We start from the raw sequence: 26,302 nt of genomic DNA, 5'->3' as shown, positions 1-26,302 counted from the left end.
CAGGTTTGAATATCTGGTAGGAAGCATCTTCGTTTTCAGAATTTTCTAGGATGCTTTTGCTTGTTAATTTTAAAATGAACTTTAGAATCTTTGCTAGCTCTTGAAAATTCTATTCCTGGTTTTCTTTTTTTGAGAATTGCTAAAAATAGACCAACACAAGGAGACAGCATGCTTTCTGTCTCCCTGACCAAGGACTTGGTATGTCTTTGGAGTTTCTTTTGCTCCCCTGGAGCACAGGACAGTTTCTTCATAGAGACTGAATGATCCTCACTAGAGCTAGTTCTTAGGTGCTTTGTCCACCTGCTCTTAGCGGCGGGCCTTTCCTCCTATTAGACCTCTGAGCAGATTGGTGTTTTGTATAGAAAAGCCATCGCTTTTAGGACTCCAAGTTGGTACCAGCCTTTTGCTGAAGTATCTTATTGTTTGTGATTTTTTCCCCATGGATCCTCCACATCCACGGCCTGATGGTCCTCAAATGCGATGACTTAGAGGGACGGGTCAGAGCACCTGGAGCGCACACTCCCTCCCTGCCCTTGAGGCCCCTGTGGTCAGGCCCCCTTCCCACACCTGCCAGGCCAGGCCAGGGCATCTCCTCCAGTACGCCCAGCTCGCTCCACCTCAGGTCCTTTGCACGTGCTATTTCTGTGCCCGGGACGCCCCGCGTGGCGGCTGCTCCAGAGGCTCCCCGTCACCCCCACCCCCCAGCTTGTTCACAGCTTGCGGTCGCATGCCTGGTCTCTGCAGCCTGGCTGCCCTACAGGAACATGGGCTCCTTCTGCGCCGCTCAGGCAGAGTGGACAAGCCAGGCCTCGTGTGAGGCCAGGGGCAAGGGCCTTCGTCCCAAGGAGGGCCCCTTTCTGGAGGCACCTGGCCCCAGCCAGCTGTGGGGAAGGGCAGTCCCCTGCCCCTGCTCACCCCTTCCAGGCAGCGAGCTGCCAGGGCCCTGGGGTCAGCCGGCCTTGGCCTCTGGGGCCCTGACCCACCCTCTCTCTTGCAGTTCATGACCTCCCGCGGAAACCATGTCGCCAGAGCCACATTCGAGTCCAAAGTGCCCCCCTTCTACTACCGGCCCTCAGCCTCCGACTGCCAGTGAGTAACAAAGGGCTTTTGTCAGGGTCGCTGGTAAACAGCCGGCACACGCAGGCTCTGGAGACGGCTCGGGACGACCCGCTGGGCGGCGGGAGGGGCCGGGGTGAGGGAAGGTGGGCGCCGGGCTTGCGTCCTGGGGGCCCCGTCCAGGCTGTCCTCCGCTTGGTCTTGGTGCTTGGTGCGCCGGGCGTGGACCTGGGGAGGCGGGCCTGCTCCCGTGTGACCCCAGCCCCGCACCGACCTCAGTGTCCCCATCTGCACCCCACCTGGGTTCCCGCCCCCGTGGTCCCTGAGTGGCTCCCCCTCCGGGCTGGATGGCCACTCCCCAGGCCCTTCCCGCCCCAACATCCCCCGGCTGTTCCTTCCACCCGAGGCCCTTGCTTGACCCCCCGGGACCCCAGCCCCCAGGCTGGCTCCGTTCGGCCGCCGCTCATTGCTGAGGACCCCTCCCCCCTCCTCTGGCCCCCTCAGAGCCAAGGGGTTGCAGAGGCCTTTCCTCCTTGGGTCCCATGGGCTCAAGGGAGGGTGGGCTCCTCGAATCTCTCTTCCCGGCGCCCAGCACAGGGCAGCACACTGTGGGGTTCCAGAAGGTTCTGGAAGTCAGGGGAGGTGCTTGCGGTGGGGCTGGGACCCCAGTCCCGTGGGGTCGGTTGCCTGTGTCAGGCTCAGCACCAGCAGGGAACCTGCCCACCAGGGGTCTCCAGATCCCTCCTGGGGGGCTCCTGGGGACCCTCCCCTGTCTCACGAGCTGGCCCCCCCAAGCACCCCTCATACCTTCTCCACCCATATCAGACCCACCCATCCATCCCTGGCAACCCTCCCAATGCCCTCAAGGGTCACTCACGCCCTTGACGGCCCCCACCTCAGCTGGCCCGTGTCACAGCTGCTCAGCTGCGGCTCGGAGGTGAAGGGCCCCTCTTGTGATGAGAGCCCCTCCCGGAGTTTCCTTTTCTGGGAAAGGAGGGTAGGGACGCAGCCCCACCTCCTCCCAGGCCGGGGACGCGCCCGTGGCTGCGAGGGCCCTGGGCGCCCTGCATCCGGCCCTGGCCCCCCGGGCGGCACCTCCCTCCTGTTTGCTCAGCGCTGTCGCCTCCTGACTCACTGGTGAACCCCACACCCCGGGGACCCCGCCCGGTGGCACCTGGACCCGGGCTGCACGCAGGGCTGTGTGTTTCTAGTTCTGTGTGAACGAGGCGTGGGAGACCGGGGGCCTGCTGGCGGCCGCAGTGGGGAGGCTGGGAGGCGCGTCCAGTGCGGACACTTCACAGGCAGGGAGACCGAGGCCGGCCTCACCTCAGCGCGCCGCGCCCACCCCTACACCCCTTCACGGGCAGGCCGGCCCCCCAGGCCCTGGCGCATCCTGGGCTCTGGGCTCCCGGGGAACTCGCGCCCCACCCCACCGGCTCCGTCTCGGTATGAATCAGCAAGATGGCAGCTGATTCTAGACCTGATTTTACTCACCCAGCCACAGGCTCCTCTGTGGTCTGGGCCATTCGCATGCACACCCTGCATCCCCACCGCTCTGAGCGTGTGGCGAGGGGACAGACCGGCCACAGGCCTGTCTTCTGCCCAGGGCTCGGCCAGCCCCTCTGCAGCCTGGTCCGTGCAAAGCCTCCTTGCAGGGCTGTGTGGTCAGGGCCTCTTGGGTGACCAGGCGTCCCCACTGGGAGGGTACTCTGAACCCCAATGGGCCCCACCTTCCGGAAACCTCCACTGAGTGAAGGTTCACAGGACCCGAGCCCGCCCCATTCCCCAGACTCAGGTGCTCAGGTCTGCCCGCGTACACTGTGCAGAGCCGTGCAGCGGTGGAGGGGGTGTGAATGCCCGTGTACACTGTGGAGAGCTGTGCAGCAGTGGAGGGGGTGTGAATGCCCGTGTACACTGTGGAGAGCTGTGCAGCGGTGGAGGGGGTGTGAATGCCCGTGTACACTGTGGAGAGCTGTACAGCGGGGTGTGACTGCCCGCGTACACTGTGGAGAGCTGTGCAGCAGTGGAGGGGGGTGTGAATGCCCGTGTACACTGTGGAGAGCTGTGCAGCAGGGTGTGAATGCCCATGTACACTGTGGAGAGCCGTGCAGCAGTGGAGGGGGTGTGAATGCCCGTGTACACTGTGGAGAGCCGTGCAGCAGGGTGTGAATGCCCGTGTACACTGTGGAGAGCCGTGCAGCGGTGGAGGGGGTGTGAATGCCCACATACACTGTGGAGCGCTGTATAGTGGGGTGTGAATGCCCGCGTACACTGTGGAGAGCTGTGTAGCAGTGGAGGGGGTGTGAATGCCCGTGTACACTGTGGAGAAAGTGCACCTCCTCAGCTGTGCACACTCAGCACAGGGGCCGCAGCAGCCTCCCGGCAGTCTAAGACCCAGTGGCCTCCGTTTCCTCAGCCGTGAAGCTGGAAGGATGCCGCCTGCCCCCCCGCCCCGGGGCATCACGAGGGTGTAATGAGGTGGTGAGCCAGGTGGCCGGGGTCTGGCCCAGGGTGGGTTCTGGACACAGTGTCCCCCAGCCCCACTGCTGTCTGGAGCTGGGAGCCCACCCCGCCAGCTGGGGCAACGTGAGAAGCAGAGGGCCTGGCCGCGTGACTCAGAGAGCGGCCGGGGCCCGGATTCCCTTCCGGTGCCACCGGTGCCCTGAGTTTCAACCCCAGCGTTGCGGGTGGTGGTCAGGCCAGCCCCCTCAGTTTGGCCTCTGCTGGGAGCCGGGCCTCCTGCTTGCTGTGTGGCTGGGGCAGCTGGGAGCCAGCCCCACTCAAGGCAGCTGTGGGCCTGTGGGTGCCCCTCCCTTGGCGGGTCCCAGGCGAGGCCCCCGAAGAGGGGCCACAGGCCGGCGGTGTGAGCAGGAGAAATTGTGTCTCCCGGTCCTGGGGCTGTGTGGGGTGGTCTTCCCGGGGCCGGCATCCGTGTCCTCACGTGGCTGTCCCTCTGCGGCCTGTGTCCAGACGCCCCTTTTCCTGAGGGCCCCGGTGACGTGGGGTTAGGGCTCCTGCACCAGGATGGCCTTGTCCCGGCTCACTGGCCTCGGCCGTCTCGTCTCCAGACAAGGGTAGGCCCGAGGCCATGCAGGTCGGGACTCCAGCATACATACTTGGCGGGATGGGGACACCGTGTGGCCCATGACAGCCTCGGAAGTCACACGGATGAGACGGGAGGAGGTCTGGGTTCGCAGGGGCGGCTGGAGGTGAGAGCTGCCCCCAGCACGAGAATGGAACTTTGTCACCGTCTTCCCAAGGCCGTCTGTGCAGAAGGGGAGGCCATGGCCGAGGGGTCACCTCCCCAGGGGCACAGCCCAGCCCCTGGCTTTTGAGCAGGTTAGTGACGTGGGGCTGAGCGCCCAGGGGAAAGCATCCTGTGAGGGCAGGCCCGTGAGCGGGAATCGGTCGTCCGCCAGCCCGTGCAGCGGGTGTGGCCGCCCCCGCCTGGTGCCCAGGTGCCCGGTGGGAGACGGGCCCCGTGAGTCCACGCGGGGAGGAAGTGGTCAGCTGTGCCCCAGCTGCCCCCTGCCCCCCAGTCGCAGCCACCTCTGCAGTGACATCAGTTCAAATCTACCTGCATCTGAAACAGAAGTTCGGGCTGTGGTGGCGTCTGGGGACGGGGGCCTTTGCACATTAGCCGTGAGATCTGGGAGATGAGGGGGCCAGGGGCTGCCAGGGCCACAGGTGGGCACAGCGGGCTGAGGGGGGCCGAGGTGAGGCCATGCCACCGGGGTCATGGGGCCGTGTCAGCACCGGAGGGACGGGGGAGCTGGCGCCGAAGACTTCGGGCTGAGGGCAGGGCTGCCAAGTGCCCACCTGGCTGCTCGTGGGGGACCCCACGGGAGGGGCGGCCTGGGAGAGGGGCGCGGCCGGGGGCTGCGGGGCGTCAGGCCGCCCCCGCGGGGCCAGCCCTCTCCTCACTGCCTTGCCTCCCCTGCCTGCTGCCCTCCCGTGACCTGCGACCACCGCTGCCCTGGGGAGCCGCTCTCTGGGGAGCACGGGGTGGGCCCCGGGGGGCAGGTGCTGGCTGGGCCTTTTCCTTCTCTGGACCCGGACGTGAGCGCGACCTCCCAGACGGAGCGGGGGGGGCGGTGACCGAGCTGCCACATGGATGAGCCCCAGACACTCTGAGCACATCGCACGTTCCAGGCACAGGAGACGTCCCGGCAGGAAGCGGACTCACGGTTGGGGCCGGGAGGCGGGGGCACTGCTAACTGGGATGGGGTTCCATTTGGTGGGACGGACTGTTGTGGGACCAGACCCTGGTGGTGGCTGCGCAGCCTGTGAGGACACCAGGAAGTGCTGAAGCGAACCCTTAAACGGGTGGGTTTTATGGTACGTGAATTACATCTCAGTTTTAAAAAGGGGACTATGAAGTGGTGAAACTGTCTGATTAGCAAACAGTGTTCAAGCCCAAAGCTGGTGGCCCTTCAGCCCCGCCACCTGCGAGGCGGCAGGACCGAGCCCAGGGCCACCCCTCTGCGCGGCAGCTCCTGCGGGCCTGCGCTCAGGCCAGACTGTCCCCCAGCCCGTCCCCTCTCTCCCCAGGCTCCTGCGGGAACAGTGGATCCGGGCCAAGTACGAACGGCAGGAGTTCACCCACCCCGAGCGGCAGGAACCCTACTCTGCAGGTGAGGACGCCGGCACCTGTCCGTCTGTCCTTCCGCTCTCTCTGTCCCCCCGCCCCTACCTCACGGAGCTGGAGCAGGGTCCTTAGGAACCTGGGCGACCGCTTAAGTGTTCTGAATCCGTGTCCATCCGTTGGCCCCTGACACCAGCCGGCTGACCTGGCACCAGGGGTCCCCGCAGCTGCTCACAGCCCAGCCCTGAGCCCCGACCGAGGGGTGGGGGGCTGCCCGGGGCCCTCCAGCCTGGTGGCAGCAGGAGGGCCCGCAGGGTGGGTGGGTCCTGGCAGGAGGGGTGTGGATGGGCCTGGGCCAGTGGGGCCCAGGGAGGGGGGGCCAGGCCCCGGGGGCTCTGTCAGCACACGGGTTGGGGGTGATCACATGCGGGCGGCCCAGGGGTCTGTCGTGGGATCGGCCCCTTTATCCCCCGTTGGCCGGGAGGGGCTCTGCGTGCAGCCCACGCTCCTGCACAGCAGGCGGCTCCAGGTCCCCTCTCCTCCCGAGCCCCTGACGTGGCCCAGGGCTGGGACGTGGCCGGGATTCAATTACGGTCCACCCCAGAGAGCCACTTCCTCCTCTCCTGATGCCCCTGACATGCGAGGGAGAGGGGACGTGGGCGCCTGTGCCTGTTCAGCCCTGGGGCGCTTGTGCCCCGTCCTGCCTGAAACCCGGCCTCCCTGCTCTGGGACCCCAGGAAGGCTCACCCCACAGCCTTTGTCTCCCAGGCATAAACATCTCAGCGATTTATAACGCGTGGCGTGCGGCCTCGATTCAGAGGCAGGTGCAGGACTTTGTGCCTGTTCCTGCGTCAGGACCTCTGGTGGCGAGCAAGAGTAGTGCAACCCAGGTGGGCGCCAGGAGAACAGGGAACGAAGTGGCTCACACAGTTGCTCTGGCTTCAGGCACAGTTTGAGCCGGGGGGGGGGGGGGGCTCAGTCAGCGCTGCAGGACCTGCTCGTGCTTCCCGCTCTGGTTCTGCTCTCGGGGTGGCACCGCCCCTGCCGGTGGTGGCTTTACTGCGGCAGGTCCAGACTTTTCGCCTGGGTCGGAAACGCCGGAAGAGTCTTAGCTTTGGTCCTGGCTGGTCAGGGGTGGGCGTGTGACCTAGTCACGATGGCCGGGAGATGTGGGCGCACCGGCCCGCTTCTGGGGCCCTCCCGAGAGGGCAGGGCTGTGCACAGGGTGGCACTGCTGCCATCCCTCTCGTGAAACGACACCTCGGGAGTGCTTCGGGCGCCGGGCAAGGGGACTGGGATGGGGAGAGCCCGTTGGGGGTGCACACGTGGCGGGATGGAGCGGGAGGCCTTCGAAGGCCACGGCTTCTCCGTCAGACCCTCGGGGCAGCGAAGAGCAAAGGCTGGGGCCCACCTGCGGAGGCAGGCCCTTGTCTCACCTGGATAGGTTGTGTTGGGGGCCGCAGAGGGCCAGCCCTCACGGGGCGCAAGGGGGGCGAGCTCAGCTGGGCCCAGGGACGCTGCTGGGGTGCTGCTGAGGGGGCACCGGGCGGGGTGCAGGCCCCACAGGGGGTGACGGTGAGAGCTTGGCTGGAGCAGGCGGTGCCGGCCCCCACCCCGGGGGTCCTGTGCACGCGTGCCCCCCTCTCGGATCGCCCGGCCCCTGCAGCTCTGCAGCCTCCCCCCGACTCACACGTCACCTCCAGCATGGGGGGCCCCGGCCTCGGGCCTTGTCTGTGCTCCCCACACGAGGCGGCAGCTGCTCGTGGCCTCGGTGCAGAGACCCTTAGTGGGGCTCTGATTCCCATTTCTCTAAGCCCACCCACCCTGCCCAGAACACGAACGCCCCCCTCCCTCGAGCCCTGAAGATTCACATCTGTGGCTCCCCACCGCCCCCCACCCAGCAGAGCCCTGACGTTTACAGGCACAGAGTTCTGGGTGTGTGGGGCCCTGGGGACCGTCGGCTTGGTCCCCTGACTCCACGGAAGTGCTCACCAAGCCACCCGTGGGGCAGGGCCCCTCAAGCAGACGTGGGGAGTGCCGGGGGCACCAGCTGCTGGGAGCCCCCTGGGTTCCCGGAGGTGCCTGGGCCCTGGCTCTGCGCGCGGGTCCTGAACAGCCTCTGAACCTCACTCCCGGCGGAGCCCCCCGTCGTCCACCGCTGCCCCCACCGGCCTCCTCCTGGGGGAGGGCGGCGTTCAGGAGACCCGGGGTGCCGCTTCTCACAGCCGCTGCTGCCTGGCTGGCCGGGGCCCCTGGACCAGAGCCCCGCCCGGCACTCTGTCGGGATGGCAGGCGACCAGGCCCCCGGCCCGGCCCCAGCCACATCCCTGGCGAGGCCCAGCCCCCCCAGGAGCGCCTTTCCCACAGCACAGGGGCCGACACGCCCACGGTCCCCGAGAATGGGGATGTGCCAGGGAGGGGGACCGCGGGGCCAGGGCAGGGCCGCTCCAAGGTGTGACGTGGCCAAGGGAGGCCGGGGCCGGGACGCCCACCTGCCTGGGGTGGGCTCGGGGGGCTGCTGGGGACCCTCGGTCGTGGGCGGGGGTCTCTCCCAGCACGACGCCTGCCGGGGCCTCAGGCGAGCCCAGTCCCCACCCGGTGCGCTTAGGGCATCCGCGGAGGAAGTGTCACTGCCGGGGCCGAGCTGGACAGTCTGAGCAACAGCACGGTAGCGGCGTCACAGGATCTGAGCCAGAGCAAAGGACGTCTCCACGGGTCCCTGTGATAACAAGGAACCCAGCTGTGAGGGCAGGGAGGGGACACAGGTGCCCACTAAGTGGCCGTGGGGGAAAAGTCACCACAGCAAAAGCGCTGTGGACAGATGTGACCCGGGTGGGGACTGGCCAGCAACCCCCAGAGCGGGGGCGTGGCCTCCGGGTAGGACGGCGGCGGCCTCGGCGCTGCTGGGGTGCCAGCCTGGCTTTGCCGGTTCCGCTGTGGTGGTGGGTGTGGCGGCAGGTGCCAGCCTGGCTGAGGTCACCGGTGCGGCTGGCGCTCCTGGCTGACCTCGGCCAAGGTCATGGGTGCGGGAGGTGCTCGCCCCGGGATAACAGGACCGAGGCTTGGGCGCGCCGGGGCCGGGCTGCGCCTCTGCCGCCCCGCAGGCCCCTCGCCGGGGTGACCCCGGGTAACAGCTGCTCCTGGCTCCGTCCCCGGACCGTCCTCGCCTGCAGCCAGAGCCTCAATGGCCGCCTTTCACGGGCGACAAGGGCCCCTGTTGTCCGGAGGGCCGGCCGCCCCCATTGCCGACACACTCAGCGCTTCTTGCGCGGCTTGGTCGGGCCTGCCTCGCGGGTTCAGCCCCCTTCGGAGAGCGTGGAGCCCTGGGGGCGGTGGGCCGGGGGCTCCCGGGAGGGGGTGGCGGGGCCCCCCCCACCCGTCCCCGTCTGTGTGGTGGGGACGCAGGGTCGCAGTGGGACCGTGGAGGGACGTCAGGCACAGGGCATCCAGGGCCCGAGGCATCCCTGGCAGGGCTGGAACCACACACGAGGCAGGCGCTTCTGTCCCCCTCCTGGTGCCACCCTGACACGACCCCTGCGTGTTCACACGGGCTCACACACACTCCCATGGTGCGTGTAGCCACAAATCACACGTTCACACGCGTGTGCTCTTAGATGCAGTCACACACGGATCTCAGGTTCACACCCACGTTCACACCCACGTTCACACCCAGAAGCACCCGCCACGTGTGCTGTTCCCAAAGCCTGTGATGTTCCTGGAACACCGGACAAGGGGCTTTGAGTCCTAGCAGCACCGCCCTCAGCCCAGCCTGCGCCCACTGACCCTCGGCCTTCAACCTTTCCCCACCGGCCCCTTTGGCCGTTTCAGCCGGAGCAGCTGGGAACCTGAGAGGTGGAGGACCGGGGCTCCCAGGGCTCTCTTGCCGGCCTCTTGGGGAGCAGAACCCGGAAACCAGGTCCTGGCCCTTCTGGGGAGGCGGCTGGAGGGGTTATCCCTAGTGCCACCCGTGCCCAGGGGACACCCTCCACGGGGCACCGCCCAGGAGAAGCCACCTGGCATGGGGGCCCACCTCCTAGCCAGGGAGGGCCACCCTGGGGCCTGGGCACAGGGCGCCTGGCCCGGCCCCCGGCAAGCCCTGTGCCTCCCTGCAGCACGGCCATGTGGTCCCTGCTCCAGTTTTTTACGACGTTAACGTGTGACTTGCACACCTGATGAACAGCTCCTCGAGCTGCCTGGGTCCCCCGCCCCACCTGCCTGGGTCTGCTCTGTGCCCGTACGTGCGCCTTCGCTGGAAGCTCACGGACGGCTCCCTTCGGCGCCGCACGCCTGAGCCCCGCCCGGCTGCCCTGTGAGCCTGGCGCGCAGCCGTCTCAGCGCAGCGTCCGCTGTGCGAGGGACCAGTTGGTCCCCGGCTGAGGGACATGGGTCGTGTCCAGTCGGTGACGCTGACGCGTGAAACTGCTGTGAACACGTGAACGTGTGTTCACCACGTTTGTGTTTTCACGTTTCTCTGGGTCACGTGGGAAGTGCATGTCCAACTTGAGAAGCTGCCCCGCTGCCCTGCTGCTTGTCTACTGGGGGGTGGTCAGTCTGTGACTTGGTCACTGGTCCACCCCAGTGGGCATCTCGTCGCCGGCTCTGGCGTCCACGGTCTCTCTGGGCTCGTCCCGGGCCACCCCACGCAGGGCTTGAGAAGAGGCGGCTGAGCGGGGCCGGGAGTGGCCTGCTTCCTCCAGCTCCCCAGCAGCGAGTCCTGGACCCGGCACACAGTAGGCGCTCAGTAAATACTGGGTGAACGCCCTGGATTCTGCCCCAGCACCGGCCAGCCCTTTGGGAGAAAATGGTCCCTTCTAGCCAGCCGGGCCCCGGGTGTGGGCCGGGGCAGGGGGGGTGCCATTGGCAGGGGTCACGCGGGAGGCCGAGCAGCAGACCCTGCCAGCCCGCAGCTGTGTGCCGGGTGCTGCACCGCGACAGCCTGGGAGTGGGCTCGGGAATCTCCCAGGGCCTGGGCCCACCTCAGGGTGGGTGATGAGGGGCCCGCGGCTTGGAGCCCGGGACACGGTGGGCGGGCGTCCCCACGGCAGTCTGGGCTGCACACGTCCCACATCACGGGGTTGGGGGGCCGCTGAGCGAGGACGGCTCGGGCGAGCTTGGACGTGGGCAGATCGGGGGCCGCCACCTTCAGGCCGCGGAGCCGCCCGTCTGCTGGGGCGGAGGCTGGGGCGAAGGCAGGGGCCTGGCCAGCACCTCCCGCTGGGCCTGGGAGCCAGGCAGACTCGGGCCAGCGTTTCCGTCTGTTCCCCTGGGCTGGCCCGGGACATGTTAGCAGAGCCGCCTCAGGCGTGACCAGTGGGAGCGCCATTCCGGCTGCGGCAGAGACGCCCCCGTTCCGGGCCCGGCATCCCGAGGCGCTGCTGCCCCCTGCTGGGCCCCGCAGGCAGGCGCGGGCTCCTGGGGGCTGGGAACCGCTGACCGGGCTGGCGGCTCCAGCCTTGCTGGCCACTGGCCTTGGACAGGACTCCACGCCAGCCTCAGCTTCGTCCTCTGCAGTGGGGATGACCACAGGATGCTCCTAGAGGCCCATGTGGGGGACATGAGATGGCCGTGCAAGTGCGTGGCCAGGGGTGCTGGCGGGGAACGTCCTTGCAGAAAAGCTGCGCCTTGGGCACTTCTCTGTGTGGCTAATGCAGGGTCCAGGGGGGCCGGCCTTGAGCCGAAGGCAAGTGGACTTCCAGCCAAATGCTCACTGAGTCAGCCAACAAACATTCCAGGGAGGGCCCTGCTTGAGCTTGGGGACCCGGTGGTGGCCCTGCTCCCTGGTGCACACAGAGGGGATGTGCCTGCTGGCGCTGTGTGCAGGGGCCCTGGGGGCCGTGTCTTGCACAGGCTTTGAGGGTGCCAGGGACCTCTGAGTCGCGGGGGGGAGGGAGTAGGCCTCATCGGGCACTGTCCCACCGCAGACAGACAGGCGCCAGCTGCCCCGTCCCCGACGCCAGGCTGCTGCCTCTTCAGGACCACACATCTCGAGAGCAGAGAAACAGCTCCTAGCCTCCATGGTGCTGGACATGGGGCTGCCAGGACAGCCGATGGGTGGCAGCGGGCTGGAGCTGGGGGCTGGGGGCCAGGACCCAGCGGTGGCGTCCAAACTACAAAAGCCACGCCGTCAGGCTCTGGGCTCTGGGCACCACCCCTACTGACGGCACCCCCGGCACGGACCAGCCTCAGACGGCGCCTGGCAGGGATCTCACTCAGCGCACGTGGGCAGCGGGACCCTCTCCCCAGGGCAGGAGCAGAGGGAAAGCTGTAGGGCAATGACTGTGAGGGCCCCCGCCCCTAGCCATGTGCCCCCAGACTATGCCCAAGGGCAGTGGGGCGCCCTCTGGAAGACACGGCCAGAGGCAGTGGGGCGCCCCCTGGAAGACACGGCCGCACGGGACGCAGCAGGGCTGCTCAAGAAGGCCGGGAACGACCAGGCGTCTGTCCACCAGGTGTGGGTGGACAGCCCGGTATCCACAGGGCCCCGCTGGGGACAAAGAGGCGCGAATCCCTGATCTGGCAGCAGCACGTCCAGAGCGTGGTGCTGAGAGGGAGCTGGCCCAGCCCCTGGGGCACGTGCGGGGCAGACCTCAGACACAAGCCCCAGAACAGGCAGAGGGGAGAGGGCGAGAGAGGGCTCAGGGCGGCCGCGGCCACCTGAGGGGCTGCCTTCTCACCCACCGCTGCTGGGACGCTGACCGCGGGCTTCGTGCCTTCAAGCGACCCTGTGGACCCTTCAACGGACCCTGCGGTCCCTGGAGGTCGGGGCTCCACGATGAGGCTCGGGGCCAACGCTGAGGAGGGGGCAGGGCTGGCTCCTCCTGGGGGCTCCCCCTGCACCGCCCGGCCCCGGGGTGCTCCCCACATTCTTGGCCGAGGCCCCGTCGCCCCAGTGTTGCCGGGCTCACTTCTCCCTCCGCCCCCCTCTCTCGAGGGCCCTTGTGGTACCCTTGGGGCCCCCGGATGATCGAGGACACTGGCCCGTCCCCAGGCCCTTGCTCACACCCAAGTAGCGCACACCGTGTGCCCGCCCGGTGCCCTCACATCCCCGCGTGCCTGCCACACCTGCCAAGAGAAAGGAGAGAGAGAGGGCAGGAGCGTGCAGCCCGGTGGAGAGGGGTGGCCCGGGGTCCAAGGACAGGCTGATGCCCGCTCACAGCCGCCGGCCTCGCGGGCCCACCCCGGCCTCTGCCTCGTCGGGGCGGCAGCCGCCAGGCCGGGTCCGTGGCGGCCGTCTGACTGGGCCCCTGTCCCCCAGGGTACCGAGAAGGCTTTCTCTGGAAGCGCGGCCGGGACAACGGGCAGTTCTTAAGCCGGAAGTTTGTGCTGACGGAACGCGAGGGGGCCCTCAAGTATTTCAACAGAAGTGACGTGAGTTGGGCACAGGGCCAAGGGCAGCAGCCGGGCCTCCCACCCGGGGCCTGGGGCGGCTGGACACTAGCCCCTGGACGGCAGTGCCACTTCCTTGGCTGCCCTTGTGCCCTTCCCGGGAAATGAGCTGCCCTCTCCCGTGGGGACCTGCCGGCCCCCGTGGGGACCCCTCCACCCACCCCGGTCACAGCCACTCCCTGTGCTGTGGGTGATCCTGGGGCACAGAGGTGGCAAGCCCTCCCCTGGCAGACACTCCCAGGCCTGTGAGGGACAGAGGGGACCGGCACCCGGCAAGCACGCCAGGGTGACCCCGGGTGCTGCAGGCAGTGCGTGGGGAGGCGCCGGGGGTCCCAGTGTGGCGGGGCAGCTGGCCGAGCCCCACACACCCCCGGAGCAGACCGGCTCCAGGTCAGAACGTGACCCTGTGATGCAGTGACCACGGCAGCTCGTGGCCCTCAGGCCCGCCGCCTCTGCCAGAGGGCGCCCCACGGCAGTCCGCCGGCCCCCAGTGCAAGGAGAGGAGAGAGGCTGGGCTGGCAGGCTGGGAGCAGGAGTGGGGGCCCGGCCGCGAGCAGGGCGGACCAGACGGGGCAGAGGAGGGGTCAGCCTACATGCTGAGCGCCTGCCTTGTCATCCCCCAGGAAGGGATGCTGTTACCTTAGACTTAGGCCAGGGAGCCTAGGCCCAAAGAGGGTAAGTAACTTGCTCAAAGCCACGCGGGACAGCAGGTGTGTGGCCGGCATCCGGAGCCCACCCTGCCTGCTCCCTTGACCTTGGAGACTCCCTGCCAGCCCAGCGCTGAGGCCGGGCCTTGCTTCCCAGGCCAAGGAGCCCAAGGCCATCATGAAGATCGAGCATCTGAACGCCACCTTCCAGCCGGCCAAGATAGGTCACCCGCACGGCCTGCAGGTCACCTACCTGAAAGACAACAGTACTCGAAACATCTTCGTCTACCACGAGGACGGCAAGGTGGGTGCACGGTGGGGTGGTGGCGGCTGGACCACCCCCACTGTCTCAGGAGAACCCAGCGGACCCCCAGGGTGGCAGGCACGGGGCCAAGGGGCCACCAGACCACCCTGCCATGGCTGCAGTGGGGAGCCAGCCGGGCCCTTGGGGAGGGGGCCTAGAGGCCTTGTGAAGAGACAAGGGTGGCAGCTGGCTGGCAGAGTGCTGCACCCCACCCTGTGGCCATCGCCCCTGTGTCCCCACCCAGCGAGGGTGGGGGGAACCCCAAGCAGCCCCCTCAAAGTCTGTCCATAGGCGTTCTCTCTATATTCTGGATATTAATCCCCTATCAGATAGGTGATTTGCAAATATTCTCTGCCATTCTGTGGATTGCCTGTTACTTGGTGAACGGTCTTTTGATGCACAAAATTTTTAAATTTTCATTTAGTTGAATTCGTCTGTTTTTCTTTGGTTGCGTGTGTCTTTTGGTGTCACATCCAAGAAATCATTGCCAAGTCCGATGTTGTGAAGTTTTTGCCCCGTGTTTTCTTGTAAGAGCTTTATTGTTTTAGGACTTACATTTAGGTCCTTGATTCATTTTGAGTTAATTGGGTCAGGGTCCAGCTTCATTGTTTTTGTTTGTTTTTTAAATTTTATTTATTTTCTTCCTTTCTTTTTTTGGCTGCATTTGGTCTTAGTTGTGGCATGTGGGAATCTTCATTCAGGCCTGTGGGATCGTTCATTGCAGCGCGCTGGCTCTTCGTTGTGGAGCACGGGCTTCTCTCTAGCTGTGGCGTGCGGGCTCCAGGGCGCGTGGGCTCTCATTGAAGCATGCAAGCTCAGTAGTTGTGGTGCACGGGCTTAGTTGCCCTGAGACAGGGGATCTCAGTTCCCTGACCAGGGATCAAACCCGCGTCCCCTGCCTTGGAAGGCGGATTCTTTACCACTGGACCACCAGGGAAGTCCCAGGTCCAGCTTCGTTCTCTGGTGTGTGGATTTTCAGTTTTCCCAGCACCATTTGTGTAAAAGACTGTCCTCTCCCCATTGAGTGGTCTTGATACTGTCATCAAAAATCATTTGACTGAATATGTAAGAGTTCATTTCTGGGCTTCCTATTCTAGTCCATTGGTCTGTATGTCTGTTTTTATAACAGGACCATACTGGGTTTTTTTTGTTTGCTTTTTAAAATTTTATTGAAGTATGGTTGACTTAAAATGTTGTGTTAATTTCTGCTGCACGGCAAAGTGATTCGGTTATACACATATATATTATTTTTCATATTCCTTTCCATTATGGTTTATCACTGGATGTTGAACATAGTTCACTGTGCTATGTGGTAGGACCTTGTTGTTTATCCATTCTATATATAATAGTTTGCAAAAAAAAGGTTGCATTTGCTAACCCCAAACTCCCCATCCACCCCTCCCCCACTCCCCTCCCCGTTGGCAACCACAAGTGTGTTCTCTATGTCTCTGAGTCTTTTTCTGTTTCATAAAAGTTCATTTGTGTCTTACTTTAGATTCCACATATGTGATATCAAATGGTATTTGTCTTTCTCTTTCTGACTTATTTGACTTAATCTCTAGGTCCATCCATGTTGCTGCAAATGGCATTATTTCATTCTTTTTTATGGCTGAGTAATATTCCATTGGATATATGTACTGTATCTTCTTTATCCATTCCTCTGTCATTGGACACTTAGGTTGCTTCCATGTCCTGGCTATTGTGAATAGTGCTGCAATGACCACTGGGGTGCATGTATCTTTTCAAATCAGTTTTCCGTAATCCCACTCCCAGGAGTGGGATCACAGGATCTTATGATGGTTCTATTTTTTGTTTTTTGAGGAATCTCCATAGTTTTCCATAGTGGCTGCATCAATTCAGATTCCTGCCAGTGGTGTAGAAGGGTTCCCTTTTCTCCAAACCCTCTCCACTATTTACTGTTTGTAGAATTTTTGAGGATGGCCATTCTGACCAGTGTGAGGTGGTATCTTGTAGTTTTGATCTGCGTTTCTCTAATAATTAGTGATGCTGAGCATCTTTTCATGGGCCTCTTGCCCACCTTATATGTCTTCTTTGGAGAAATGTCTATTTAGGTCTTCTGGCCAGTTTTCGATTGGGTTGTTTGGTTTTTTGTTACTGAGTTGTAGGAGCTGTGTGTATATTTTGGAAATTAAACGCTTGTTGGTCACATCACTTGTAAATAATTTTCTCCCAATCCGTAGGTTGTCCTTTCATTTTGTTTATGGTTTCCGTTGCTGTACAAAAGCTTGTAAGTTTGATTAGGTCCCATTTGTTTATTTTTGTTTTTATTTCTATTGCCTTGGGAGACTGACCTAAGAAAACATTGGTACGATTTACATCAGAGAATGTTTTGCCTATGTTCTTTTCTAGGAGTTTTATGGTGTCATGTCTTATATTTATAAGTCTTTAAGCCATTTGGAGTTTATTTTTGTGTATGGTATCAGGGAGTGTTCTAATTTCATAGATTTACATGCAACTGTCCACCTTTCCCAGGACCATTTGTTGAAGAGACTGTCTTTCCCCCATTGTATATTCTTGCCTCCTTTGTCGAAGGTTAATTGACTATATAGGTGTGTGGGTTTATTTCTGGGCTCTCTTTAAAAAAAAAAAAATATGTGGCGTGTGGGCTCCTTGTTGTGGCACATGGGCTCTCTAGTTGCAGCATGCGGGCTCTCTAGTTGTGGCCTGCATGCTCAGTAGTTGCAGCGGGCGAGCTTAGTTGTCCCGCGTGGCATGTGGGATCTTAGTTCCCCGACCAGGGATCAAACCCACGTCCCCTGCATTGGAAGGTGGATTCTTAACCACTGGACCACCAGGGAAGTCCCCTGGGCTGTCTTTTCTGTTCCACCAATCCATATGTCTGTTTTTGTGCCAGTACCATGCTGTTTTGATTACTGTAGCTTTACAGTACTGTCTGAAGTCTGGGAGGGTTTTGCCTCCAGCTTTGTTCTTTTTCCTTCAGGGATATCTGTGGCAATTCTGGGTCTTTTATGAGGACCATACTCTTTTGATTACTGTGGCTTTGTAATCAAAAGTGAATTCCTCCAGTTTTGTTCTTCCTTTTTAGGATTGTTCTGGCTGTCTGAATTCCCTTGAGACTCCATATGAATTTTGTCAAATGCATTTTCTGCATCGAGATGATCATGTAGTTTTTTTCCCCCCTTTATTCTGTTAATATGGTGTATTACACTGATCGATTTTCATGTATTGAACTGTTCTTGCATTCCAGGAATAACTCTCACTTGGTCATGGTGTATAATCCTTAAATAAGCTGCTGAATTCAGTTTGCTAGTATATCGTTGAGGATTTCTGCACCAGTGTTCATAAGGTATATTGGTCTGTAGTTTTCTTTTCTTGTAGTGACTTTGTCTGGCTTTGATATCTGGGTTATTCTAGCCTCACAGACGAGTTAGGAAGGGTTCCCTCCTCTTTGATTTTTTGGAAAGTTTGAAAAGGACTGGTATCAGTTCTTCTTTAAACGTTTGATAGAATTTACCAGTGAAGCCATGAGGTCCAGGGCTTTTCTTTGTGGAGAGACTTTTGATACTGATTCAGTCTCCTTACTAGTTACAGGTCTTTTCAGATTATCTGTTCTTTTCATGACTTAGTCTTGGTAGGTTTTGTGTTTCTAAGAGATTATCCAGTTTCATCCAGGTTATCTAATTTGTTGGTATACAGTTGTTCATAGTACTCTCTTATAATCCTTTCTATTTCTGTACAATTAGTAGTAATGTACCCACTTTCATTTCTGATTTTAGTAATTTGTCTTTTTTTTCTTAGTCCATCTAGCTGAAGTTTTTTCAATTCTATCTTTTGAAAGAACCAACTTTTGTTTACATTTATTTTCTCTCTTGTTTTTCTCTTCTCTATTTCATTGACCTCTAATCTTTTTTTCCTTCTTTCCTTTAGCTTAGGGTTTAGTTTGTTCTTCTTTTTCTAGTACCTTAAGTTGTAAAGTTAGGCTGCTGATTTGGTATCTTTCTTGTTTTTCAATGTCAGCATTTATAGCTATATATTTCCCCCTTAGCACTGCTTTTGCTGCATTCCGTAAGTTTTGGTATGTTGTGTTTTCATTTTGATGTACCTCTAAATATTTTCTAATTTCCATTGTGATTTCTTCTTTGATCTGTTGGTTTTTTACCTTCCACAATTTTGTGAGTCTCCTGGAGAAAGGATATAGTTGGGTGATGTGTTTATAGCCATTCTGCCAAACTCTGTCTTTTGATTGGGAGTTTAATACATTTACATTTACAGTAATTACTGATGAGGAGGGACTCACTTCTATCATTGTGCTATTTGTTTTCTGTATGCCCTGTAGACTTTTTGTCCCTCATTTCCTGCATTCCTGTCTTATTTTGTGTTTATTTTTTGTAATGAAATGTTTAAGTTCTTTCTTATTTCTTTTTGTATATATTCTATCACTGTTTTCTTTGGGGTTACCATGGGGATAACATTTAACATACTAAAGTTAAAACATTCTAAACTGAATATATAGCAGCTTTTTGAATGTTTTTTCAATAGTATAAAATTCTACTATTTTAGCTCCATCCCCACTGCTTTTGGTTGTTGATGTTACAAAATTACATCTTTGTACAATGAGTGATCAAAAAAAAAAACCCAAAAAACAAACAAACCAAAAAAACCCCTACTAATTATTTAAAATGCACTATCTCCTAAAGTATGTAAAACACAAGGTGTGGAGTCACAACCCAAACTTACAGTAATACTGGCTTTTACATTAATTTTTTTTTTGCTTTATCCTTAAAAGCATTAGTCTCTTAAATCATGTAGATAACAAAAAGCACAGTTACAAACCATTGTTACAGTAATACTGGCTTTTATAATAGCCCATGTGTTTACCTTTATTGAGATCTTTGTTTCTCCACAAGGTTTTGACGTACTGTCTGGTGTTCCTTCATTTCACCTGGACTCCCTGAGCATTTCTTTCTTGCTTTTTTTTTTTTTTAAACATTACCTTTAATCTCTCCTCTTTTTAAAATATTTACTTATTTATTTTTGGCTGTGTTGGGTCTTCATTGCAGTGCACAGGCTTCTCACTGGGTGACTTCACTTGTGGATCATGGGCTCTAGGCACATGGGCTTCAGTAGTTGTGACACACGGGCTCAGCAGTTCTGGCTCATGGGCTCTAGAGTGCAGGCACAGTAGTTGTGGTGCACAGGCTTGGTTGCTCCACGGCATGTGGGATCTTCCTGGACCAGGGCTCAAACCGTGACCCCTTCATTGGCAGGCAGATTCCCAACCACAGCACCAGCAGGGAAGCCCTAGGATTCTTTATTGAGAGGGTTTTGTTTTTTCCTCCTTTGAATATATTGGCTAGCTGTCTTGTGCCTCCAGCATTTCTGATGAGGTCTACTCATAGTCTATTTGAGGATCCCTTATACGTGACAAGTCATTTCTCTCTTGCTGCTTTCAAGATTCTTTGTCTTTTCAAAGTTTGATTATAAACGTTTCTCAGAGTGGACCTCTTTGAGTTCATCTTAACTTGGAGTTTGTTGAGCTTCTTAGATGTTTATATTCATGTCCTTCATCAAACTTGTGAAGTTTTCAGCTATTATTTCCTCAAATATTCTCTCCACCCCTTTCTCTCTTTCTTCTCCTTCTGAGACTCCCACAGTGCATATGTCAGTCTCTTGGTGGTGTCCCACAGGTCTCTTAGGCCCTACTTGCTTTTCTTCAATCTTTTTTTCTGTTTCTCAGCCTTGATAATTTCCATTTTCCTCTCAAGTTGATTCTTTCTTCTGCCTTTGAATTTGTCTAGTGAAATTTTCATTTCCATGATTGTACTTTTAGTTTCAGAATTTCTTTTCTGGTTTCTTTTTAGGTTTTCCCTTTATTGTTATTTCCATTTTGTTTATGCATTTTCTTGACTTTCTGCAAATATTCTTTTCTTTGAGCATATTTAAGACCATGTTTTAAAGTCTTTGTCTAGTATATCTGCCATTAAGTCTTCTCAGTGACAGATTCCGTTGATTTTTCTTTTGAAAAGGCCATTTTCTGCTTCTTTGTGTGCCTTGTGATTTTTTGTTGAATGCTGGACATTGGATTCTGATAATGTGGTAACTCTGGAAATCAGATTCTCCCCTTTCCCCAAGGCTATTTATTTATTTATTTAGCTAGCTAGCTCTTGCTTTTGGGCTTTTTGTTTTATTTGTTGGAGCTGTGTCTGTGCCGAGGATCAGCGTGAGGTGTAAACTTAATTTCTGCTCACGTTTTTTTCCGAGCCTTTCCCTGGTCATGTGTGGTCACTTCGTAGTTTCCCCTGTATATGCAGCTGTTTCTTAATGTCCTAGTCTTTGATGTCTGGCTCCCAAAGGGGGAAAACCAAAAGTGAAGGGGAGAAAGTGGGTGCTCGCACTTTAAATCTCTGGGAGGTCTTGAGCTGGAGGTGGAGGGGCTGCAACAATGCCCCCCTCCTTTGTCTCCCTGTGATCAGAGCACAGATCCCTGATATGTGGAGGTCAGAGTCCCTTTTTCCCACCCGAGCTCCTGCAAACTCTGTGTAAGTTGCTCCAGGACACCTGCACAGCGGCCTGTCCTGGGTGGGGGGCGGGGAGGATGGGTAGCTGCATCTGTTCTCAGAGCTGAAATTGGCTGAAATTAACCACAATGTACTCTCCAAGTCTTCCCCTGGAAGTTGTTAAGACTTCAGCAGACTTCAGAATTACAAATGGTTGCATCAGTCAGATTCTGCCAGTGCCATTGTTTTCCAGGTGGGGAGACAGATTCCCAGTGCTTCCTACCCCATGTTCCCAGAATCCTCTTTTCAGCTTTTAGCTGATCCCTTGGGAATCCACATCCAGGTGCGTGCATAACATGCTTGTGCTGCTGCCAGATCTGTCCATGTTCCCATCGCCTGATGACTTCCCAGCACGCGGATGAGGCGCTGGCTTTCTGCAGTCCCCACCCCTCACCTCGCCCAGGCCCGCGCCTCTCCCACCTCACCCGTCACCCTTACGTTGCTATTCTGTCCGCACCTGTATTCAGACTGTACGTTACCATGACCACACAAATGCCCTCAAGCCTTAGCACTGACTTTTCACTTCCTGCACGTGTCATTTCTCCTGCCCTTCCCCCCGGTTAACCACGTCCTCATTACTGACTCACCTCGCCACCGACTGTCCAAGTCCCTGGATATGTCCTGGGCAGCAACCAACTTCACCCTTCTGGAATCATCTCTCCTGTGGCCACATCTCGGTCCTGGGCTGATTCCATTTCCTGGAACCTAAGTCTTTCTTGGTTTACTCCCTCCTCCTGGTGGAACAAACCCTTTAGTAGCTTGCTGAGGAGGAGTGCCTTGGAGGCAAGCTTCCAGAGACCTTGCACACCTGAAAATCCTAGCTTCCGCTTGAGTTAGTTCTCTGATGACAGCCTGGGCCTGGGTCTCTTCTTCCTTCTCTGTGTTGGGAGCTCGGTGAGCCCTCCTTGCCTAGTCATTTACACCCGTGAGGCGGGGGAAGAGTTCTTGAGTTCTTTCTTTAATAATTTCCTCCTCTATTTTCTCTGTTCTCATTTTCTAGAACTGTTATTCAGATATTGGCTGTCTTAGATTGGTTCTCTCATTCTAGTCCCACTTTTTCCCTTTTTCACCGATTTCTAGAAAATTTCAACTTTGTCTTGCAACTTCCCTATTGAAAGTTTTCTTCCTGCTCTCAATGTTTCAACCTTCAGAGCTCCTTTTGGGTTTCGCAGCTGCTCCTTTTTCAAAGTATATTGTTCTTGTTTCTTGATTGTAGTATCTTATCTCTGATTATTAATGTGAAATTTGAAGCTTTCTTATCCTTGAACAATGTTTATTTCTTCTGAGTGGCTGTTTCCTGTTTGTATGCTCTGTTCTCTGACTTCCATGGGAGAGATTTTCGGGGCTGGTCAGATTCTCTGGAGGAAACCCCTCCTGCCTGGCGCAGATACCTTTGAGTCCCAGCACTGAGGGAGCTGAGAGGGAACAGGAGGGGCCTCAGGCTTGGTGTGCAGTCATGTAGCTTCACTCTTTCTGGAATGGTGCCTCCCGCCCCCCCCCCCCCCCGCCACACACACACACCCTGTGCCTGGCACAACTCTCCCCTGAGACCCTCTCTTTCTACCCCCTGCAAAGAATACAGCTCCATCTTCTGCCAGGGTGGCAGAGGGGCAGAGTCTCTTAGCCAGTTTTCCTGCTCAGAACCCCCCCTCTCACTTCCAGGGGAACCTAGAGCTCTGCATTCCCAAGCCCTTTGGGGTCTGCAGTACAAACTGGGCTTGCCTCAGCTTTCCTCTGTGGCTTCCGCTTTAGCTGTCTTGGATCACCCCTCCACCTGTCTGCCAGCTCCTGGCACTTTGTGACTGTTCTCACCATCTCATGGGGTTAAGCCTCGAAAAAACAATCCCTTATGCAGTACTAACAGGTTTTGGGAGGGAAGCTGACTCAAGGAACGTGAGCAAGTCTTCAGTTTTACCCAGAAGCCTCTACCTTCACTTTCCTCGTGGGGAGGCTGAGCCCAGGGAAGGCAGAGGGCAGGTGCTGGGAGCCCAGAGGCTTTCTGCACGAGCAGTGGGCTGCTGTCCTGGCCCGAGTCCCCAGAGGGTTGTGGGCGCCCGCTCTGCCCTGCTCCCTGTGCGTAGGTGCAGCCGAGCCTGTTTGACGTGGCTCTGTCCTTGGTGAGTGAGAGCAGAGTCTGGCAGGAGAGACAAAGAGTGTATCAGACAGGCGACTAAAACCCCAACTGCGCCGAGTGCTGGGAAGAGTGAGAGAACAAGTGATGTCCCGAGGGGTGAGGACACGGTCCAGGAGGAGGAAACGGCCGTGCGGGCAAAGGCCCCATGGCTGAGACTCTGCTGAGGATGGGGGAAAGGAGAAGAGGAAGGGGTGGGGGACAGCACGCGGTGGTCCTGCTGAGGGGGCTGACCCGACCCTGCAGATGTCTGTCTATACTGGAGATGCAGTGGGGGGAGGGTGTTGCAGCCCAACTTGAATTTCTGGACGATCCCTCTGGTTTCCGTGAGTCAAGGGAGGTCCTGAGACGAGCGGGGGGCAGTGGTAGGGACCGGGCAGGGAAGGGACCAGAGGGACTCGGTGCGCTGGAATGGGGCTGGGGGGCACCAGGCCTGAGCAGGGCTCCCTGGCAGTGCCCAGAGGGTATGCCGCAGCCTGGATTGTGTGGGCTGGGCTGGGGGTCCCGTGCGCCGAGGCAGGAGGGACAGAGCACGGAGGTGGGCAGGGAGGTGACACGGCAGGACCCAGGGGACCTGGAGCCCAGGGAGGAGCACCGTCTGTCCAGGTGTCAGCAGGGAGAGCGGACGTTCGGTCCATCCAGGGTTGGGGGAGACCTCGGCCTGGGGGGAGGGATGGGGGGGAGATGGGGGAGCCTGTGGCGGGGACGAGGGGTGGGCGGGGGGCCCTGGGGCAGCGAGCATGGCAGCCAGGAGGAATGAGAGGGCACAGAAGGCCGGGGGGGGGGGGGTGGGCCAGCCCCAGGACGGGCGCTGGGCCTGGGGTGGGAGGGACGGGGTGGCAGCACCTGGGCTGCAACGCTTCAGCCTGGGGAGCCGGCCCCCTGCGCCCCACCGTGCGGCCAGGGCCGGCCTCCGGGAACAGCTCTGCCCTCCTTCCCTCGGTGGCGGTGGCGGGGAGGTGGCGGGGAGGTGGCAGCTCTGGGTGGGTTTATAAAGTAGATGGGCCTCCCTCTAGGCTAGAGATAGCAGGTCATAAAGATAGAACGATCTGAGAGGAGGAGAGACCGCCCGGTGCCCGAAGCAGCATCAGGGCTTGGGGGCAGCTTGGACGGCAGCCCCGCACCCGCTGTCCCTGCCTGTCCTGAGGTGGCTGTCGGTGGCGCGGCCCGCTCCTGCTGCCTGGGCATCCGGCCGCGCTGGCCCTGAGGCCTGGCGCCCCCGCGGTGGAGCCTTCCCTGTCCTCCCCGGCCACCCCGGGTGTGTCCCCCGAACAGGCCCAGGCGCTGAGGGATGGGGCGGGTGTGCAGGAGCCCTGGGGCCACAGCCCACACCCAGCCTCTGACCCCCAGGAGATGGTGGACTGGTTCAACGCGCTCCGTGCTGCTCGATTCCACTACCTGCAGGTGGCCTTCCCAGGGGCTAGCGACGCAGACGTGAGTGGCTGCTGCTGCTACCTTGGACCCGGGTCGGGGGACATGCGCCCCAGGCTGGGACGGGACTGGGAGCTGACCCAGGGCCCACGTGGACACCCCCCCCCCGAGACCCCCCCGCTGCTGACTGGCCTGAGGCCCCTGGAGACCACAGTAGTTCTGCTTCGTTCCGGGGTGTTTTAGCTTCGCTGGGAGGGGGAGGGGGGAAAAGGGTGGGACGGGAGGGGGCAGCTGGGGAGGGGCTCCCAGGGCCCAGCCCAAGTGGTTCTGCCCTAGCTGGTGCCGAAGCTGTCCAGGAACTACCTTCAGGAAGGCTACATGGAGAAGACGGGGCCCAAGGTGGGTCTGACCTGCAACCCCAGATGCCCAGGCCTCACTCTGAGGTCATATCCTTGGGTGGGGCGGGGGGCGTGCCAGCAGCGCCAGCCAGTGACACTCGCCACCCCCCTCCCCCAGTGCTTTGCGAGAGCGCGGGCTCCACTGACTCGGGGCTCTGGGTCCAGCCCCAGCCAGCTCCGAGCCCTGCCCTGGCCCCGCCCCACCACGTGTCCCTGTGCACCCCCAGGTCCCTGCCACGTGGGGGATGGGGGCAGACACGGGGGACTCGGATCCCAGGACCCAGGTGGTCCCACAGCCCAGCTGGGGCCCCGCGGGCATGCGCGGAAGGACAGTGGACGTGCCGGCGGCCCTGCCTTGTGGCGGGGGGGGGGCAGGCAGTGGGGGCAGGGCCTGCCTCGGGCCGACCAGTGGCGCCCTCGACCCCCAGCAGACGGAAGGCTTCCGCAAGCGCTGGTTCACCATGGACGACCGGCGGCTCATGTACTTCAAGGACCCCCTGGTAAGGATGGGCCGCGGCCCCAGGGCCCCCGTGGTGTGGACGTGCCCTCCTGGGTCACCCGCCTGCCTGGGAGGCGCTGACCAGCATTTGCTGGGTGAGCTGGAGATGACGGGCCCGGCTGGCAAGGAGGGGCCGGGCCTGGGGGCCGCATGCGGCTCTGAGCAGCGCTCAGCCCGGTCCCCCCACCCAGGACGCCTTCGCCCGCGGGGAGGTCTTCATCGGCAGCAGGGAGAGCGGCTACACGGTGCTGGACGGGCTCCCGCCGTCTACCCAGGGCCACCACTGGCCGCACGGCATCACCATCGTCACGCCAGAGCGCCGGTTCCTACTAGCCTGCGAAACGGAGTCGGAGCAGCGGGCGTGGATGGAGGCTTTCCGGAAGGTGGTGGACAGGCCCATGCTGCCCCAGGAGTACGCAGGTGAGGTGGGCGGGACGGCCTGGGGCCCCAGTCCCATGGCCCCAAGCGGCCCTGACGGGTTGGGTTGGGACCCTGTCCCTTTTCCAGTGGAAGCCCACTTCAAGCACAAACCCTAGCACGAGACGGTCCTGGAGGCCTGAGGACTCCGGACTCGCCAGACGTGGCAGGTGAGGTGGTGGCAGCGGCCGGCGGAAGGAGGGACTCGGCAGCCCCCAACGTGGCCAGGTGGGGCCTGAGCTTGAGCCGCTAGGACCCATTTCTCTGGAACGCCGCTGGGAGCCGGCCCGGCCCGACCCGACCCCGCCGTGCCGCTGCCCCCGGTGTGACGCCCACGGCCCCCCACTCACCTCCCCGCCCGCCAGACCGCCTCCTCTGAGGCCCCCCAGCTGCCGCCCCCCACCTCCGCGGGACCCCACCCCTGACCAGGAGGCTGGGCTGCGGGGACAGACGGCCCGCCTGCATGCCCCCACCCCGCCGTGTCCCCTCACTCCCCCCAACCTCCAACAAGTATTTATTAACATCCACTGTCAGCTGTGGGGTCCCGGGGGCTGGAGTGGCAGACAGGGCCCTGGCTCCCTCAGCAAGCCGACCTGCGTGTCCGCGGGGGTCCCGGGAGCCAGAGGCCCTGACGGCTGGAGCCCCCCGGGCCTGGGCCACAGGGCTGGCTGCACCCACCCCCGCCCCCAGCCCGGGTCCTTCCCACACCGGCTCCGGACTCAGCACCGACACGACCTGCCCTCCGCCTGCCCTCACGGTCTGCGAACCCTTGGAGGATGGAGGCCCGGGCCGGGTCGCTGCCCGGACCCCAGCGTGCCACTCGCGGTGGTTACCACCACCGCGCCTCTCCCCGGGTGCCCTGGGGGGATGGGTGACATCTGTGAGAACATACCTGGGGGAGGAGGTGAGGGAGGGAAAGAACCCTGTGTGGTGGTGAACTTGGGGGCAGGACGTGCATGGGGGTCCCGT

The 26,302-nt window shown here is 60.0% G+C and overlaps 1 protein-coding gene across 1 annotated transcript in view; it reads left to right on the top strand.

Moving 5' to 3' along the window:
* ADAP1 (ArfGAP with dual PH domains 1) overlaps window positions 1-25,452 on the top strand; it is a gene marked incomplete at both ends in the record, with an annotated part of 63,764 nt that extends 38,312 nt beyond the window's left edge. Inside the window, 9 exons of the mRNA XM_079718326.1 lie at window positions 998-1,089; window positions 5,608-5,690; window positions 12,897-13,009; window positions 13,832-13,978; window positions 23,999-24,082; window positions 24,356-24,418; window positions 24,846-24,917; window positions 25,108-25,336; window positions 25,424-25,452. Of these exons, the coding sequence (XP_079574452.1) occupies window positions 998-1,089; window positions 5,608-5,690; window positions 12,897-13,009; window positions 13,832-13,978; window positions 23,999-24,082; window positions 24,356-24,418; window positions 24,846-24,917; window positions 25,108-25,336; window positions 25,424-25,452 (912 nt within the window). The remainder of the gene's footprint in view (window positions 1-997; window positions 1,090-5,607; window positions 5,691-12,896; window positions 13,010-13,831; window positions 13,979-23,998; window positions 24,083-24,355; window positions 24,419-24,845; window positions 24,918-25,107; window positions 25,337-25,423) is intronic.
* Window positions 25,453-26,302: the final 850 nt, after the last annotated feature.

The sequence above is a fragment of the Hyperoodon ampullatus genome, assembly GCF_949752795.1.
Source record: "Hyperoodon ampullatus genome assembly, chromosome: 14".
NCBI lineage: Eukaryota > Metazoa > Chordata > Mammalia > Artiodactyla > Ziphiidae > Hyperoodon > Hyperoodon ampullatus.
This window is presented reverse-complemented; position numbering and strand designations above follow the sequence as displayed.